General features: G+C 39.7%; 1 protein-coding gene across 1 annotated transcript in view; it reads right to left on the minus strand.

Annotated features, from left to right (window-relative positions):
- The window catches only part of LOC120913194 (cartilage oligomeric matrix protein), a 148,500-nt gene that overhangs the window by 16,302 nt on the left and 113,059 nt on the right, over nucleotides 1-19,139 (minus strand). The window contains exons 12-16 of the mRNA XM_040322981.1: nucleotides 17,858-17,910; nucleotides 16,661-16,854; nucleotides 15,311-15,489; nucleotides 13,017-13,065; nucleotides 5,354-5,550 (exon numbers count right to left, since the gene is read on the minus strand). Coding sequence (XP_040178915.1) covers nucleotides 5,354-5,550; nucleotides 13,017-13,065; nucleotides 15,311-15,489; nucleotides 16,661-16,854; nucleotides 17,858-17,910 — 672 coding nt within the window. The remainder of the gene's footprint in view (nucleotides 1-5,353; nucleotides 5,551-13,016; nucleotides 13,066-15,310; nucleotides 15,490-16,660; nucleotides 16,855-17,857; nucleotides 17,911-19,139) is intronic.

Here is a 19,139-nt window from a genome sequence, read left to right on the forward strand (position 1 = left end):
TGATGAGGTGGCACTGATAAGGCTGCACTGATAGGTGGCATTGATGGGCACTAATAGGCGGTACTGGTAAGTGACACTGATAGGTGGTACTGATTGGCAGAACTGATGGGCACCTATAAATAGACATGTGCAATTCGTTTAGTTTCTAATTCGTTTTTTAACGAAAATTCGGAAATTCGTTAATTCCGAATTTTCGTATTAACGAATTTTTTATTTCCGAATTTTCGGACATCTGAAAATATCGAATTTCCGAATTTTCGGATTTACGAAAATTCGAATTTCCGGATTTACGAAAATTCGAATTTCCGAATTTTTTAATTTCCGAAATTCCGAATTTTTAATTTCCGAATTTTCATATTTCCGATTTTTTTAATTTCCGAATTTTCGTATTTCCGAATTTCGGAAATTCAGATTTTCGGAAATACGAACATTTTTTGTTTTTAAGTTTTAGAAATCCCGAATTTTCGTATTTCCGAATTTCGGAAATTCAGATTTTCGGAAATTCGGAAATACGAAATTTTTTAGTTTTTTCTTTTATTTTCGAAATTCCGAATTTTCGAAATTTCGAATTTTTCATTTTTTATTTTCGAATTTTTAAATTTTGGAAATTTCAAATTTTTCTTTTTTGAATTTTCGAATATTCGATTTTTAAATTTTCGAATATTCGAATGTTTTATTTTTCGAATTTTCGAATTTTTCATTTTCGATTTTCAAAATTTAGAATTTTTCATTTTTCATTTTCGAATTGTTCCATTTAGAATTTTCGAATAGTTCATTTTCGTATTTTCGAATAGTTCATTTTTGAATTTTTCGAATATTCGAAATCTCGAACTTTCAAATTTCGAATTTTCAAATTTTTTACTTTCGAATTTCAAAATGTTCAACTTTCTAATTTCGAAATTTTCAATTTTCGAAATTTCGAATTTTCGAATTTTTCATTTTCGAATTTTCGAAATTTCGAATTTTTTACTTTCTAATTTCGAAATTTTCAATTTTTTACTTTCTAATTTCGAAATTTTTAATTTCATTTTCGTATTTTTCAATTTCGAATTTCGAAATTTTTAATTTTCGAAATTTCGAATTTTCGAATTTTTCATTTTCGTATTTTTCAATTTCGAATTTCGAATTTTTCATTTCCGTATTTTTCAATTTCGAATTTTCGAATCTTTCATTTTCGAATTTTCGAATTTTTTATTTTTCGAATATTTCATTTTCGAATTTTTCATTTTCGAAATTTCGAATTTTAAATTTTCGAATTTTTAATTTTCGATTTTTTTTATTTTTGAATTTTCGAATTTTTCATTTTCGAAATTTTCCGAATATTTAGAATTTACGAATTTCCGAAAATTTGTTTTTTTTTCATTTTCGTTTCATTCGTTTTTTTTTCGGAAATTTCGTTTTTTCCGTTTTATTATTTTTTTGCTTTTTCGGAAATCCGAAAATTCGGAATTCCGAATTTTCGAATTTCCGAAATTCCGAATTTTCGAATTTCCCGAATTTAAGAATTTACGAAAAAAGAAAAAAAGCGGAAAAAAATATTTTTCGATTTTCCCGAATTTACGAATTTACGAAAAAAAATAAAAAAACGAATGAAACAAAAACGAAAATATATATTTTTTTAATTTCCCGAATTCACGAATTTCCGAAAAAAACAAAAAACGAAAATAACAAACGAAAAAAACGAAATTTTTGGCAGTGCACATGTCTACCTATACTCCAGACGGTAATCGGCTTTTTTTTTCTCCTCAGGCCCTCTTTCAGCTATAGCACGGGCGACAAGAGGTTAACATTACATATTTGGTCAAGATTACCCCAACTATACTGTTTCATTACATGTACCGTATTTATCAGCGTATACCGCGCACTTTTTTGCCCTGAAAATCAGGGCAAAATCGTGGGTGCGCGGTATACGCCAATACCCGCTTTCCCGCGCCGAGTTTTGAATACTGCGCCGACATATACAGAGCGCAGTACACTCGGGTATAGTCGGCCAGTCTCGGCTCCTTCCGCGCTCACGTCCTGGACGTACAGGATGTGAGCACGAGTGTTGCAGAGCCTGCCCGACAATACACGAGTGTACTGCGCTCTGTATATGTCGGCGCAGTATTCAAACTCGGCGCGGTAAACGAGCAGGGAGGACGCGAGGACGCCGCAGAAGGACGCCGGACCCGACGAAGAGGACACCCGAAGCCCGCAGACGGACCCCGGACCCGACGAAGAGCACACCCGAAGCCGCAGAAGGACGCCGGACCCGACGAAGAGGACACCCGAAGCCGCAGACGGACGCCGGACCCGACGAGGCCGCCGATGGACGCCGCGCAAGACACCAAAACTGTAAGTACAAAAAAAACGTTTTTTCCACAGGATTGGGGGCCACTTTAGGGGTGCGCGGTATACGCGGGAGCGCGTTATATCGCGATAAATACGGTAATCAATATTTTGACATTTCTCCTTTTCAATTACACATCTAATTTGTTAAAAGATAAAAAAGCAAGGACGCAGGATCTTTAAACATGTAAATCATTTATTGAACAAATAGTATCTGTCACATGGTAATTACCTATGCCCAGCTTAGGGTGCAGAGAGAATATGGAACAAAACCAGGGGCCCCATGTGGAAAACACTGATGTACAGTAGTGTTCGGTAAGCTTCAGTACTATTGATGCCAGACCCACATTAAAGGATGTAAGCAGGCAGCACCTATGGTTGCATCTCCTGCACCTCACTGACAGTTCAACGTCGCAAGGGGAAAGGTGGGTGGGGGTGACGTATTTCCAGGGCAACACCCTCTTTCTCTAACTCAAAGGCAATTACCATGTGACTGATACAATTTTTTTAACAAATGCTTACAAATGCCTTTGCTCTTTTTATCTTTTAACAGGATTTACTGGATCGGACCTAAGATCTGTTAATAAAGAGCTGCAGGATCTTCTTTTCATTTATCATTGTGCTTCAGAGACTGCAATATTGGACTTCTATATTATCATATGGCATAGGTAGTATGATGGAGCGCTGAGTGATTATCTGTGCAATCCTTTTTCTGTACATATTTTTTTTCGGTTGTCGTTACACATAATAAAACAATAAAAGATAATGAAATAACGTGTTTGTATACTTTAATTGTATATAGTCTGAGCACAAGTTGACTTTAAGCAGAGAATGTATGTGACTTTACATTGCAGTACACTCTTGTTATGCCCTGTACACATGATCGGTTCATCTGATGAAAACGGTCTGATGGATTTTTTCATCAAATATCCGATGAAGCTGACTTTCATCAGTGGTGCCTACACACCATCGGTTAAAAAAACGATTGTTTCAGAACGCGGTGACGTAAAACACAACGAAGTGCTGAGAAAAATGAAGTTCAATGCTTCCGAGCATGCGTCGACTTGATTCTGAGCATGCATGGATTTTTAACCGATGGAAGTACCCACGGACGATCGTTTTTTTCTATCGGTTAGTTAACTATCAGATAATTTTAAAACAAGTTCCTATTTTTTTAACGGATGGATAAATAACCGATGGGGCCCACACACGATCGGTTAGTCCGATGAAAACGGTCCATCAGACCGTTCTTATCAGACAAACCGATCGTGTGTACGCGGCATTAGATTCGTTGTGTTTTTATGTTTTTTTTTTTGTTGGTTTCATATCTATTGGGGTAGGCTTTTGAAATAAAATATAGTTTCTGGGGCTTTGTTCTCCACAATGTTGTAATGATGTAGCGATTGTGAATTTTAGGCACTGCATTAATAAAATAAAAGTTAAATTAGAAGTTGTAGGGTGACTGCTCAAATTTTTCTCCTTTTAATGGAAGCAGAAAGCTAACGTACCAATATCTTTTGTTGTAAAGAACCTAAAATTATATAGAAGTATGTTAGCTTAAGAGTTCCTGTTATTTTTGTAACTGTCCTACAGCAGGAAAATAATGGGAGGCCAACAGGACAGTAATGCCAGCAGGCTGTATACAGACAAACAGAGATAGGTGGCAGATCCAAAGAGTGAGTCAGAGTGGCTGACACAAAGCTCAATTGTCCATAGGAATACAATTTATTTCAAGGGAAACAATAGGCATAATTAAATTTACTTTAGGGTCTCATTCACACTGGATTTCCTGTGTTTTACCTTTTCTGAACCCAGGAGAAGACATCTGGAAAGTTTAAAGGGTAACTCCACTTTTGTAGGACAAAATATAGCAAATAAAAAATAGTAGTAGCATATATCAGTGTAATTTAATATATACATTGTAAAGCGTTGCGTAAACTGTTGGCGCTATATAAATCGTGTATAATAATAATTAAAATAATAAAAATTATCTTTTATTCGCAATCTGCAGTGCTGTAATTTGCTGTAAAATTCAATACAATATGGCAACCTGAACTCATTCTATATGGTACTTAAGCGTATCCCTGTGCGAGGGCCCGCACAGGAATGCACAAATGTTTGTGTCCCAGCCATATGGGTGCGGGTCCCTGCACCCGCACAGAGGCAAAATTGGAAACAGTGACTGTGTCCATGCAGCCGCTGTGTACCAATTGACTTGAATGGGACTGCCTGCACCGCAATGGAAACCTTATGCATCCTAGCTTTGTGAAGGTAGTCAATCATCCAAATGTGTGCAAGTTGTTTTTGTTTTTTAAATTTACCCTTCCTATATTTAATACTTTTTAAAAGTGAATGTTCTATATTCTTTTTATAAATTAGGAACCCAAAAGTGTGCAGGGCAGGAGTTTGGCTTAGAATTTTTTGGGGTTTCCAGTTCACAAAGTAGGAGGGCAAGAACACGAATGATAGTCCTAAACCTTAGGCTGCATGCACATGGGCAGATAAAATGCTGCTGCTAAGGACATTTGGCGTTTTTTTTTTTTTACTTCTCTGAATACAGCGCTAGATCATGTATTGTGTATATGTTGTACCAGCTTTCAGGGGCTTACAAAAAAAATGTGCCAAGCCTGTAGTCAGTGTGCAGTTTATCAGCAAGATTTACACTCATATGCGTGCAAATGTGCATAAGCACACATTTATTTAAATAGCCAGAATACATTAACATTCTGGCCAGTAGAATGCATTTACATGCATAAACACTCATACATATGCAGCATCAGAGGCATATTTCTCTGCCAAGTTCTGGCAAAAAAAAATCCAGCATATATGGAGCAAAAATTCATATGACAGTGTGCATGAGGCCTTTCTAAAAACAAGGCAGCATAGACAGCTGCAATATTCTTTTCTTGTCCAGTTTCCTTTGAAGTCTTTTTGCTTTTTTTTTTATTTAATATTCTGTTTTGCATCTCCCCCAAAGACATTTAACAGGAAAATCCACGTGTATGTTCTTTTTTTTTTTTTTTACCTTTAGCTGAATACCAGGTTCAGCCACAGCTCGAAAGGGATTTGCTTGCCAATATGTTTGTTCCATCTGTTTCCACATAACTGCATAGAAGCTGGAGCTGTCCTGGTATCCAAATATAAAACCAGCGTAATCATCATCTGTTTCTGTGTTAACATGAAATGTTCCTTCAAAGTCTACTCCATTAAATGCAGTGTAACCTAAACAGAAAAGACCAATACAAAGCATGTGTCAGATAGCTTTGGTAAGTTTGAAAAAAAGGAAAAGGGCAATGTTCAGATTTTGCAATACACATAACGCAATTATATCGCTTTTTGGATATTATAGGAATAGAACATGTGCTGTGAAAAAAATAAAAAAATTATGATAATATAAATAAGGGGGTAGATTCAGGTAGCAATTACGCCTGCGTATCCATAGATACGCAGCGTAATTGCTAAGTAGCGCCTGCGTATCGACTTTCTGTATTCAGAAAGCTTGATACGCCGACTGTAGCCTAAGATATTACTGGCATAAGGCTCTTATGCCGTCGTATCGTAGGCTGCATTCTTACACTGGCCGCTAGGTGGCGTTCCCGTAGTGGTCAGCATAGAGTATGCAAATTGCATACTCATGCTGATTCACAACCGTACGCGAGCCCTGCGTTCGAATTTTACGTCGTTTGCGTTCGTCGGTTTCTGCGTAAGGCTGCTCATGCTATTAGCAGGTGCAGCCAATGCTAAGTATACCCGTCGTTCTCGCATCGCGATTTTTGAAAATTACGTTGTTTGCGTAAGGGAATCGTGAATGGCGCTGGACGCCATTTACGTTCACATTGAAGCAAATGACGTCCTTGAGACGTCATTTACCGCAATGCACGTCGGGAAAGTTTCCCGACGGAGCATGCGCAGTACGTTCGGCGCGGGAACGCGCCTAATTTAAATGATCCACGCCCCCTACGGGATCATTTAAATTACGCGCGCTTACGCCAGCCCCTTTTACGGAACGCCCCCGCAAATTACGGAGCTACTGCTTCGTGAATGAAGCGTAGCGCAAGTAATTTACGGAGGCATAGCGTAAAAACGGAACGCTGCGCCTCCGTAAGAGTGCGCAGCCTTACCTGAATCTACCCCAAGGGGTGGATTATTTTACTGCAAAATAAATAAAAATTCATATCATCTGTCACAAATAAATATAGGCTGCTAACAACAGGGAAACTAAAATTACATAATTGCACATACGTCTACCTACATAAACACAAAACACTAAAATCTAACAGGTGTTTTATATCTCTTATACAGTATATAAGACATTTTACAGTACTGGGTCACTTCCTGGAGATGGCTTTGTGATTGGCCGAAACGTTGAGGTATTATTGTGTCATCGCGTTACTTCCGCCCAATTCAATCTACCCTTCATTTTAATCGCCTGCTATACACGCCGGGTGCCAGGACTATCAGGCACTCAGCAATGTAAGTGTGAACTTTTTGTATTTGTGGAATAAATAACTATTTTATACGGCATTGCACAATGAGGGTCTTTTCCTGTTCTTATCATCCCCAGCCATCCCTATGAGGCTCATCTCAACTTCCAGACGTCATCCTAAGGAATTGATATTGGGGTATCCCCACATGCTTACCAGACCATACTAGCGATAGGTGATCAACACCCAGGTGTGAGTGTATATCTATGTGGGGCACTACTCCATAGGATACATCTATTGAGCACAAGCACCATATGGGACTGTTAAACGGGTTGTAAAGGTAAAAAAAAAATCCCTAAATAGCTTCCTTTACCTTAGTGCAGTCCTCTTTCACTTACCTCATTTTTCGATTTTGCTTTTAAATGTCCTTATTTCTTCTGAGAAATCCTCACTTCCTGTTCTTCTGTCTGTAACTACACACAGTAATGCAAGGCTTTCTCCCTGGTGTAGAGAAAGCCTCTTGAGGGGGGAGGGGGCGAGCAGGAGTGTCAGGACGCCAACTAACACACAGCTCCTTTCTCTATCTGCAAAGTAGAGAGCGTCCTGACTCTCCTGCTCGCCCCCTCCTCCGTCAAGAGGCTTTCTCCACACCAGGGAGAAAGCCTTGCAGTACTGTGTGTAGTTACAGACAGAAGAACAGGAAGTGATGATCAGTGTCATCTTAAGAGCATTATAGGCCCCCGGGCAATACAGTGCACTGGGGCCCTGTCTACACAATCACGCACTAGAATTTACTGACAAAAATCATAAAATTTACTGGCAGAACCACGTCTTACTGCCAGTGCAAAAAAAGTACCTAAAATTACAGTTTTCAGTGCCGAGCAATGCAAATGTCAGTATTTAAACTATAAACATATACAGTAGCTAGTGCTATTAGCAATGTGTTTAGGTTAAACAAAAGTAAAAAAAAGAAAAAAAAATATCTTCATTGACATGAAGGTCAGGTTACTATAACCCAGCCAGCACAGAGTTTCCTCTTACATCAGAGTCTGCAGGATTCCCCCTTACAGTGAAAGGGAACTCTTATGTAAAGGGGAACGCTGCAGATCATGATGTAAGGAGGGAACTCTGATGTGGAGGGGGGCTATGGTGACCAGAGACCACCTTATATAAGAGTCCACTGCTTTCTCTTTCCCACTTACATCAGGGTCCGCAGACTGAGTTCCCCCTTGCATTGTAAGGGGGAATCCTGCAGACTCTGATGTAAAGGGGAACTCTGATGTGGGGGGAACTCTGGTGACCAGAGACCACCTTCCATAGAGTAAATACACTAAGGTAAGGGGGGTCACTAATATAGGAGGGGGAACCTTTATATCAGTGCCCACTTACATTTTTGCATTCACTCCCCCCTTACATCAGCAACCCCCCGCACTCGTGGAGGATCAGATCTTCTCTGTGATTTCTGCAAACTGGGCATGGGCAGTTCTAACCCATCACTCTCCACAATTTTTTACTTGCTGGGCAGCTGGTGGGGCCCCCCAGGTAAGAGGGGCCCCCGGGCAACTTCCCAGCGTGCCCAATGGAAAAGATGGCCCTGGTGATGATTTCTCAGAAGAAATAAGGACATTTAAAAGCAAAATCGAAGGATGAGGTAAGTGAAGGAGGACTGCACTGAGGTAAAGGAAGCTATTTAGGGAAAAAAAATACCTTTACAACCCCTTTAAAGATTTAAAGATCTAATTCCAATGATATATATATATATATATATATATATATATATATATATATATATATATATATATATATATATATCTATATCTGTTTTATGATATTGTTTTGTCCAGTACTTATATCAGACTATTTCTAGTGCAATCTTCTTTTCTGACTATTTGCTTTTTCTTAGCAAGTTTATTTTGCAGCTGAAACTGTCACTTTAGTACTTATTTATATCCAAAGGCGCTCTAAGGTTTATATATTCATATTACAGTACTATTTAACTTACTTGGTCTTTTTGTTTTATATTGTTTACAGTAATAGCTCATTACTGATCAGACAAAAGATATCAGGTTTGAGGGCCCATTTAAACTCTACTTGCTGGGATGTGTTTTTCTAATTCAAGGACAACAATGATTCCCAAAGGGTGCAGTTCACATCAGCGCTGCGTCTCTTTGCACATAAAATAAATAATCCTTTTTCTTTAAAGCGCCACGCAAAAGCACAGCATGTCAATGTGTGCCAGAAAAACACGCTGCAAGACAAAACTTCTAGCTTGTATAAGTTTAGCTGCTCTGATGAGCTGTGCACCATATGCTGGAGATAGAGAGGTCTGTCACCAGGGCTGTGCAGAGCTTTGCAAATTTAAAAAATGGCAACAAAAAAAAGTAAGTGACCTCACAGAAATGGTTTTAACAAAAGACTGCTTTTAATTAAAGCATATTCTAGTAAAAAAAAAAAAACACCTAAAAAACGCATACTGACACATGAAAAAAGAAAAAAGAACAAGGCAGCACAAAGCTTTTTCCCCTCAGGAGCCTGCAAAACATTTTACCCATGGTCAGTGAAGTGTGGGTGCAATGTCAGGCTTCTGCAGATACTTACTCCAGCTTTCCTACTTGGAACAGCTCTGTTAGAAAGCTGGAGAAAGTGTCAATGAACTTAGAGCAGTGTTTCTCAACTCCAGTCCTCAAGGCGCCCCAACAGGTCATGTTTTTAGGATTTCCCTCAGGTGAAACGAGTCTGGTAATTACTAAAGCAGTGAAACTGATCAAATCACCTGTGCAAAATAATGGAAAACCGGAAAACATGACCTGTTGGTGCGCCTTAAGGACTGGAGTTGAGAAACACTGACTTAGAGGGCGCTCATTAGCTCTCTCATAGTTCACTGAGAGCCACAGGCCGTCTGCTGCGGTGGAGGAGGGGATTTGTAGTTACTTTATTAACAGATTGATGTGCTCCGCCCACACAGCCACGCCAATTTTAAAATGTGACAGTGAGGCCAGGGGAGAGGATTTTCCACCCGCTGTCACAGGGGAAGAGGTGAGCAGGACACAAGCTTGAATATGTTACATGTTACACCCTAAATACGGGTGTAATATGTTCCAAAGGTGAACTTAGCCTTTAACATCTGCCTAACACTTGCCTGTATCCTTTCTACAAAACACACTCACCCTGTCCATCCCAGGGATAGCCAAAAGGTGTGGCCAGTGATTAATCCCCCTGTATACTGCTACAGACCTATCACTGCCACCAGTTTATCTACTCCAATTCCATAGAAGGTACACTCCATCCACTTCTTTTCCCTGGACTGACAGTGGCTGTTTGTCACACCACCCTAACAAATGTATACCATAGTGTCAGTAAAAAACAAAGCAAATTACAGTGTTGTTAAACTGAAAAGCTAAAAATCCGTCACTCTATAATTTAGTAAATCCAACTGCAATATAAATAACGATAGCTAACTGCATGTAAGAACTAAACCCTATGACCAAAGTTTTTTATTACAAGATGGCAAAATTCACAGTCTCTCTTAACCGTCTGAATAGTGAACTGCTACTAATATATAGGCACAAAAAGGACAAACTCACACCCAACAAACAGGACAAATTCGAATTATATTGCGCACCATATATCATTATATGCTACTGACTGCACACCTGCAATTGGATCCAAGTGTGCAGAATAAAAATGAAATAATCAATTATGGCAATAAAATCAACACCTTTAGCATTTATTTAAATTTTTTGCATTGGAAAGGCCAGATGATGTCATCTTAAACAAGATTTTGCTTTGTGATAATGCTTTCCTTAGTGTGCTGCATTTGCACGGCCATGGTAGCCCATTCATTTGGAACTCAGTGAAAAGGTACCTGAACCATGGTGCTATGCGTTTGTGCGCAGGGGAAAACATGCCACATTTTCCAATACATGGGGGTGCCATCCATTAAGTATTAATGACTCCCCTGCACTTCTGATAAACAGCAGCATGCTTTTGCTACACGTCGGGATTGAGCGACGGGCATACTAGAAGTGACGTGGGACTACGAGCTTGCTGCTCCTGTAGTATATGCCCTTTATTTGCTGTAAAAACATAATTAAACAGCCTTTTTTTATACAATAAACTTGGTTTAACTGGATTACACTATTGGGTGCTTTCTTCCTCTTGTGCAATCATTACGGAGGATATCAGGAAGGAACCCTAGGACCACCATAGAGATGCATAAGTCGAAATAACCCTAGAGGGACCACCAGAGGCAGGTGGCATTATATGGACCTTCAGAGAGTGCAATTTTTCTATGCTGTTACCTTACAGCAGTAAGGTGAGAGGCTTTAGAGCACTTAGGTGGCACAGCATTTGAAAGAAGACACACCAGCCACTTATTCATTACTTCAAATAGTGAAGTGACTTTTTCACTCTACACTACTACTACACCTGATCATCACCACCATGTTTATGCTTAAAACAGTAAACGTCAATCACCTTATATTTTATTTAGGTATGATACTAGTATCACTATCCTTCATATAGATATTAATTGATACATTGTTATACAAGGACCTGAAATAAATAAATAATAAATAAATAAATAAATATTCGCCTGGTGGATTGACAACATTTTGGCTTTGCATACGTTTGTGTTCTTATGCAAATTTTGACATTGTCACCATTTAAACTATGTACAAATGGGGGATTCATTGCACTCATTACAAATGTAAAGATAGTTTTTCTTACAATCATGCCAATGGCTATAGATATGTTAATTATTAGCAGGGGTTTTCTGAGACCAGAAAGATATTACAAGGATTCATTAATGTTGAGGTTGAGAAAGGATGCCCTAGACCAGTGAACCTTGGCATCCCAGATGTTTTGGAACTACATTTCCCATGATGCTCATGCACTCTGCAGTGCAGTTGAGCATCATGGGAAATGTAGTTCAAAAAGAACTGGGGTTCCAAGGTTAGCCATCACTGCCCTAGATATTCTTCAAAACAGATCTTGGGGGGCATGGTAAGGTTTTGATCTTTGGTTGTGACAATAAACAGGATTGAAGTATTATAGACATTACAAAACATAGTGGATCAGAAGTTTATTTTGACCTATTCCCATATTGGACCATATGCAACTAGAGCAGTTGGTGGTGATTTTCATCCATTCAGTTATGTGCATTTCAAGAACATAATGAAAGTGGATTTCTATCCAAAACCTTTATTTTTAAAACTTTTTTTTAAAATCCTGACTTTTTTTTTTGCCATCTTTATCCTTGGAATATATTTCTTTACCTAACCTGTCCAGGAGACGCAACATAAAGTGAGGTGAAATTCTCTCTTCAAAAGTTGTCTGAAATGGATGTCCCAGTTTGAAACTATCCTTCTGTTTGGTGACAATTGTAAAGTTTTAGATTACCAGTCAACTTCTACTCCAGTAGCAGCGGAAAACAGAATACAGAGGCCCAGATTCTCATACATTCGCGCTGCTCCTGGGCAGCGTAATATATGAGCTCTACGTTACACCGCCGCAGGTCTACAGGTTTACATCCTGATTCTCAGAACACTTACCTGTAAACTTGCGTCGGTGTAGCGTTAGATTGCTCGGCGCAAGCCCGCCCAATTCAAATGGGGCGGGCACCATTTAAATTAGGCGCGCTCCCGCGCCGAGCGTACTGCGCATGCTCCGTCGGGTAAATTACCCGACGTGCATTGCGCTAAATGACGTCGCCCCGACGTCATTTGCCTAGATGTATACGTAAATGGCGTCCAGCGCCATTCACGGACGTCTTACGCAAACGACGTAATTTTTATTCAATTCGACGCGGGAACGACGGCCATAGTTAACATTGGTTGCGCCTGCTAATTAGCAGGGGCAACCTTACGCGTCGGGTACGCTACGCAAACGACGTTAATTTGCTGCGTCGACCTCGCGTATGTTCGGGAATCGCCGTACTTACCTCATTTGCATAGACGACGGGGAAAATCGACGATGCGACACCTAGCGGCGGGAAAAAAAATTACTTTTAAGATCTGACAGCGTAACAGCCTTACGCTTGTCAGATCTAATGGGTACCTATGCGCAACTGATTCTGAGAATCAGTCGCATAGATACCCGGGGCCAGATGAGGTGTTACGACGGCGCTAATGGTGTTGCGCCGTCGTAACGCCTTTGAGAATCTGGCCCAGAGAGTGAAACTTCCAAGAACTTTAAGATATAATTTAGGCAATAATACAAAGTACACATACCAACCAAAAGCAAAAAAAAAGAACCATTTCTTACCAACAGCCAGTCCTGGATCACTGTTCATTGTTTGGACAATTTCCATTCCCTGAGAAGGACAAAGACTTTTTTTTGAGCATACTAGTGCTTATCTTATTCCTTTACCCTATTGTCAATAATGTTTTTTTCTGGAGAATGACTTAAGCTTGGCTTAGGCTACGTTTCCATTATTGCGAATCCAAAGCCGCAATTTAAAGTGTGACTTTGAAGTGCGAGTTTGATGCGACTTTGAGTGCAGCTTTGGTCCATCTTTATAGTCTCTGGATCAAAGTTGCATCAGAAGTCACATCAAAGTAGTACAGGAACCCTTTCAAAGTCGCTGCAACTTTAGGTCGCATACATTGGAACAGGTGCCATTGAAATCAATGGACTGTGACTTGTCATGTAACATATTGGCCCGGATTCAGAAAGGAGATACGACGGCGTATCTCCGGATACGCCATCATAACTCTGAGTTGCGTTGTCATATCTATGTGACTGATTCATAGAATCAGTTACGCATAGATTTCCCTAAGATCCGACCGGCGTAAGTGTCTTACACCGTCGTATCTTAGGCTGCATATTTACACTGGCCGCTAGGTGGCGCTTCCGTATATTTCCGCGAGTAATATGCAAATTAGGTAGTTATGCCGATTCAGAAACGTACTTCCGCCCGGCGCATTTTTTTACGTCGTTTACGTTAGGCTATTTCCGGCGTAAAGTTACCCCTGCTATATGAGGCGTATCCTATGTTAAGTATGGACGTCGTTCCCGCGTCAAATTTTACGTAGTTTGCGTAAGTCGTTCGCGAATAGGGCTGTACGTAAGTTACGTTCACGTCTAAAGCATTGACGAGTTGCGGTGTAATTTCGAGCATGCGCACTGGGATTCTTTCACGAACGGCGCATGCGCCGTTTGTAAAAAACTTCAAATACGTGGGGTCACACTAAATTTCAGTAAAACACGCCAGCATCATCCACATTTGAATTAGGCAGGCTTACGCCGGACCACATACGCTACGCCGCCGTAACATAGGGCGCAAGTTCTTTCTGAATACGGAACTTGCACCCTAATTTTACAGCGGCGTAACGTATCTGAGATACGTTGCGCCCCGTGGATAGATACACCAATGTATCTGAATCCGGCCCTATGTGTCCAAAGTTGCATGACAAGTCACACTAGTGGAAACGGAGCTTTACTCTACAAAGCATGCTTGTTGCTTTTAGCAGACAGATCAGACATTATCTGAAAATCAATATTATTTTAATGAAAGATTAATTATATTATTAACATTACAAGTTTAATTGTAAACTTAAAATAACCTACAAATGTTTAATAGTAGCTCAAAAGGATATGGCAGTTACAAAGTAGTTAAATATATAATACTTTTATTATTTAGAGCCAGTTCACACTGGGGCGACTCATCAGCCGACTCAGTCGCCTGACAAGTCGCGCTCTGCTCTATTCAATGGAACCGTTCTAATAGAAGCGACTCAAGTCGCTCCGACTTAGAAAAAGGTTCTTGTACGACTTTGGGGGCGACTTGCATTGACTTCAATACAGAAGTCATTTTGCAAGTCACCTCTGAAGTCGTCTTGAGATCGCCTTGTCGAGTTGCCCCCAATGTCGGGCCGCCCCTGTGTGAACCGGCTCTTTCTTTAAATGCCACAAATGTAATAAAGACAGAATTATTTTAACAAAACACTATTAAACTTACAAGGTAGAATTATCAAACATGTCAGAGAATCACAACTCAGATCCATACTTTTACACTTATCTGTCAGTATTTGGACAGGTTGGTTTTGGTGTTTCAAAAGATGATTGAATGATAGGCTCATTCTACTCTGCAGTTCTCCCTAGGTGTCAGAAACCTTTATGTTCCTGTGTTCTTATCAAAACCGACGGACTGTAGCTTGGCATGCCTTGTGTAAACAGCATACTTCACTTGATAGGCAGTGGGCCTGATCTAGATTCACTCTAGGGCAGCATCATTCCTTTATATATGTTAATAGCATTCTTTTATAGATTAATTTGGTAGGTATAATTCAAAATTACAGAAAATACAGAAACTTTTAAACATGGCAACCATATTAAATGATGTTCTTGCATTCAGACAGAAAATTTACTGACATATTGTGTATATATATATATATATATATATATATATATATATATATATATACCGGTATATATATATATATATATATATATATATATATATATCTATATATAGATATATATAGAGATATATATATATAATAAAGAGAGAGAGAGAGAGAGAGAGAGAGAGAGAGAGAGATTTATATACTACATACCTCATTTAATACAATCCAATTTGGATCAATTTGTGCATCTCCCTCTGGGTCCAAAACAACTGTCTGGAAAGCTCTGAAGTCTGTTAGGGTAATTTCAGCATTTTCAGGGCAAGCATCAACTTTATCTACAATCATGTCTTTGTCATAATCTCCTTCGCAAGCATCACCTATACCATTGCCTAATATAAAAAAAAAACACATGGGGTAATATTTGTACAAGTTTTACCAACTTAATAAATAATACGCTCCTTACTCAGCTTAAGGGATGGTCCCAATGTTCGAGTCGAACAGAAGAACATATGGGGAGTTCGCAGCAAATTCAAACGCTGTGGAGCACCCCATGTTGATGGGGACAAGGGCCCCGCGATGTCCATCCATATTTAATCACACCGCCCGACGGACCCGGAAAATTGAAAAAAAGGAAAGCTCTGCCTCGATGGGAGGCCTTCTGCTGTCTATTGGCTGTGACAGCTGTTATATAGGCAAAGGTGGGGTCACCCAATGACGTAACTGAGTGACCCTACCCCTTCTGACTTCATGTGATGTCAGGGGGGGGGTCATCTGGTTACCCCAAATAACCCTCCCCATGTTGAGGGCAAGCGGCCTGGTATGGTTAAAGAGGGGGGGATGCTCACTCTCCCCCCTTTCCTGGCCTGCCAGGCCTCTTGCTCAGAAAAGGGTCTGGTATGGATTTTGGGGGACACCCCCACTGCAATTTTTTTTTATTTTGACATGGAGTTCCTCTTAAAATTTATGCTAGACCCAAAGGGCCTGGTATGGATTTTTGGGGGGACCCCATGCTGTTTTTTTAATTTTGGCGTTGAGTTCCCCTTAAGATCCTCCGGCCTGGTATGCTCTGGCCCCCTTTATTTTTCCTTGATTTTTCATCTATATTGTCGGGGGCCACAATACATTACAGCTGCGAGCACGTTTTAAATGATATTTTTTCCTTTAGAAACGTAATTTTGCTGAGGCACTGTTCTACACATCACACAGATGCGCCAATTAATATGCAGACTAAGGGGACCCCCAGGCACCACATTTAAAAGAATATTTCATTTTTATTTTTTTACTTTAGGCATTGTTAAAATCACCGCTCCTGTTTAAAAACTTTTTTTTGCATTGATACATGTCCTCTGGGGCAGTCCCTGGGTCCCCAATTTTATGTCACTAACTTGCATATAAGCCTTTAAAATGAGAACCTTTGATTTTGCATGTTCGTGTCCCATAGACTTTAATAAGGTTTGCATGTTCGCTCAAACTTTTTGCCTGTTCGCATGTTCCCTATTCGGCTACAATACAAACAAATGTTTCATAATAAAATCACTAAATCAAACACATATTGTTTACCATCAGAATCTGCCTGGTCTGGATTTGGTACTTTTCTGCAATTATCTGGCCCAGGTGGTGCAGTATCTGGGATGCCATCATTATCATCATCGTCATCACATTCATCTCCTAAACCATCCTTATCTGTGTCTAGCTGTGAACTATTAATATCCGATGGGCAATTGTCACGTGAATCTTGGTGGCCATCACCATCTCTGTTAATAAATAGAACAACAAAAAGGGAAGACATCAAGCTGTTTGTTTTAATATTGTGTAACTTTTTTTCTTTTCAAGTTGCCAATACAAAGTTGCAAAGTATATGATTCACATACAAAGGAAATAAACAATGTCTATATTGTTATAGATATCAACGTGTTTTTTCTGCTTTTTGTGCACATTTTTTGCAGCGTTTTTGGAGTAAAACCATTTACTTGAATGGTCTGCCCTCTGCTCCAAAAATGCCGGTGATCAGGGCGCTGGCTGGCACTGGTATAAGAACACTGCTGGATGGCAATCAGGGCACCAGATGTCACTGATATTATAACGCCTGTACTGTTGCTTACTGGTGATGAGGGCACTGGTGCTGGCTTTCACTCTACTAGTGTGGATCGCAATGTGGGTGTAAAGCCCAGTCTTCCCTCTCACAGCTGATCATTGTGTGGGAGGCAAGGGAGAGCTGTCTGCAATACACAGCCAATGTTTACAATTGTGATACACCAAGATTGGTCACAGTGATCATGTGGTACAGAGCCACACTAACTGGCACTGTAGCTTTTACCTGTAATCTGTTGTGACCAATTGTAGTGTGATCACAGGAGTACAATTCCCAGAGGACATACAGGTATGGTCTCTCAAAACAATAGGGCAGATAACTTGCCTTATATATACAGTGGTCAGTCTGCACGTGGTTAAAAAAAAGGAAAATGGCCTCCAAAGTGTACAACCACATATGCACTTTCTTTTGCAAGAGGTGTAAATAGCTTGTGTTTACGAATCTAGTATGACAGGTGAACTGCTCTTTCTCTACAGACAATCCTACAAGTTAACTTAATTCTCTATATAATTTTTGGGAAGGACACTAATTCCTAAAAAAAGATGATGTTCAGGGGTGCATTTATGGGACACCATTAAAAAAATCCACCAGTTATAAAGCATATATTTTATGTGTTGCAAGTTACATGAATGTTATTTCAACAAATAAATATGTGGTTTTCTTACCGATCTTGATTGGTATCACATTTATCTCCCACCAAGTCATGGTCAGCATCTGCCTGAGAATGACAGAAAATAGGATAAGAACATATTCCTTCTAGCAGCACACCATATATTGCCTTGAAACATTATTAAATTCAGACTCAAACACAGGGCTATCAACCAAATAATATTATTTGGTAACAAAGTTTTGAACCCTTCAGATTTGGGTTATAGCTTAAAACAGTATTTAATCCAAAAACAAAAATGTAATATATTGCAGCTAAACCAATCATGTAGTGGCTGCCTTTATTTTCACCTGGCAATCTGACCAGTAACACACCTTTTGTATTAGAGTGCCTACACCCTGAATGAAGGAGCACAGGGGCACCTTTGGACAACATCATTATCAGCCTGGGGAGGGGAATGCTAAATGTACTAGCAGATTTAGATACAGTAAAACCTTGGATTGCGAGCATAATTCGTTCCAGAAACATGCTTGTAATCCAAAGCACTTGTATATCAAAGTACATTTTCCCATAAGAAATGATGGAAACTCAGATGATTCGTTCCACAACCATTTATTCATACATCCTTCAGTTTTTAGTCCATATAAAAAGATTATAGCAATGTGATAGGCTGTGAAACCATAAAATGTCCATCCACAAATGGAAGCCTCTACAAGAGGATTCAAAGTAAAATCCAGCAGGAGCTACAGAGTATAACAGAGAAGAGAAGCGTCTCTAAGGCCGCGTACAGACGAGCATACATGTACGATGAAACCGGTCCACCGGACCGTTTTCACCGTACATGTATGCCCGGGGATTTCTGTATGGTGGCTGTACTCACCATCATACAGAAATTCGCGCATAAACAATACGACGATGATGCGGCGACGTGGGCGGCCCTGCCAGTTAAATGCTTCCACGCATGCGTCGAAGTCATTCGACGCATGCGAGGGATGGCGGGCGCTCAGACATGTACGGTAGGTCTGTACAGACGACCGAACATGTCCGAGCGGGCAGGATTTCAGCGGGCTGTTTTAAAAAAAGTCAGCGGACCAGTTTCAGCAGACATGTTCGGTCGTCTGTACGGGGCCTTAGTGTAGCAATATGGTTACATTTAATGAAGGTAAAACATTTAGCAATAGACATGTGCACACTGAAATATTTTGTTTCAGAATTTTGTTTTCGTCCTAAAAATACATTTATTTAGTTACTCCCGAAATTCGTTTTTATTTATTTTGTTTCGTTAAAAAATGCATTAGTCAGAAAATTGGAATTAATTAAGTTCGAATCTGTCATTGAAG

The sequence above is a fragment of the Rana temporaria genome, chromosome 1 (genome assembly GCF_905171775.1).
Source record: "Rana temporaria chromosome 1, aRanTem1.1, whole genome shotgun sequence".
Lineage (NCBI taxonomy): Eukaryota > Metazoa > Chordata > Amphibia > Anura > Ranidae > Rana > Rana temporaria.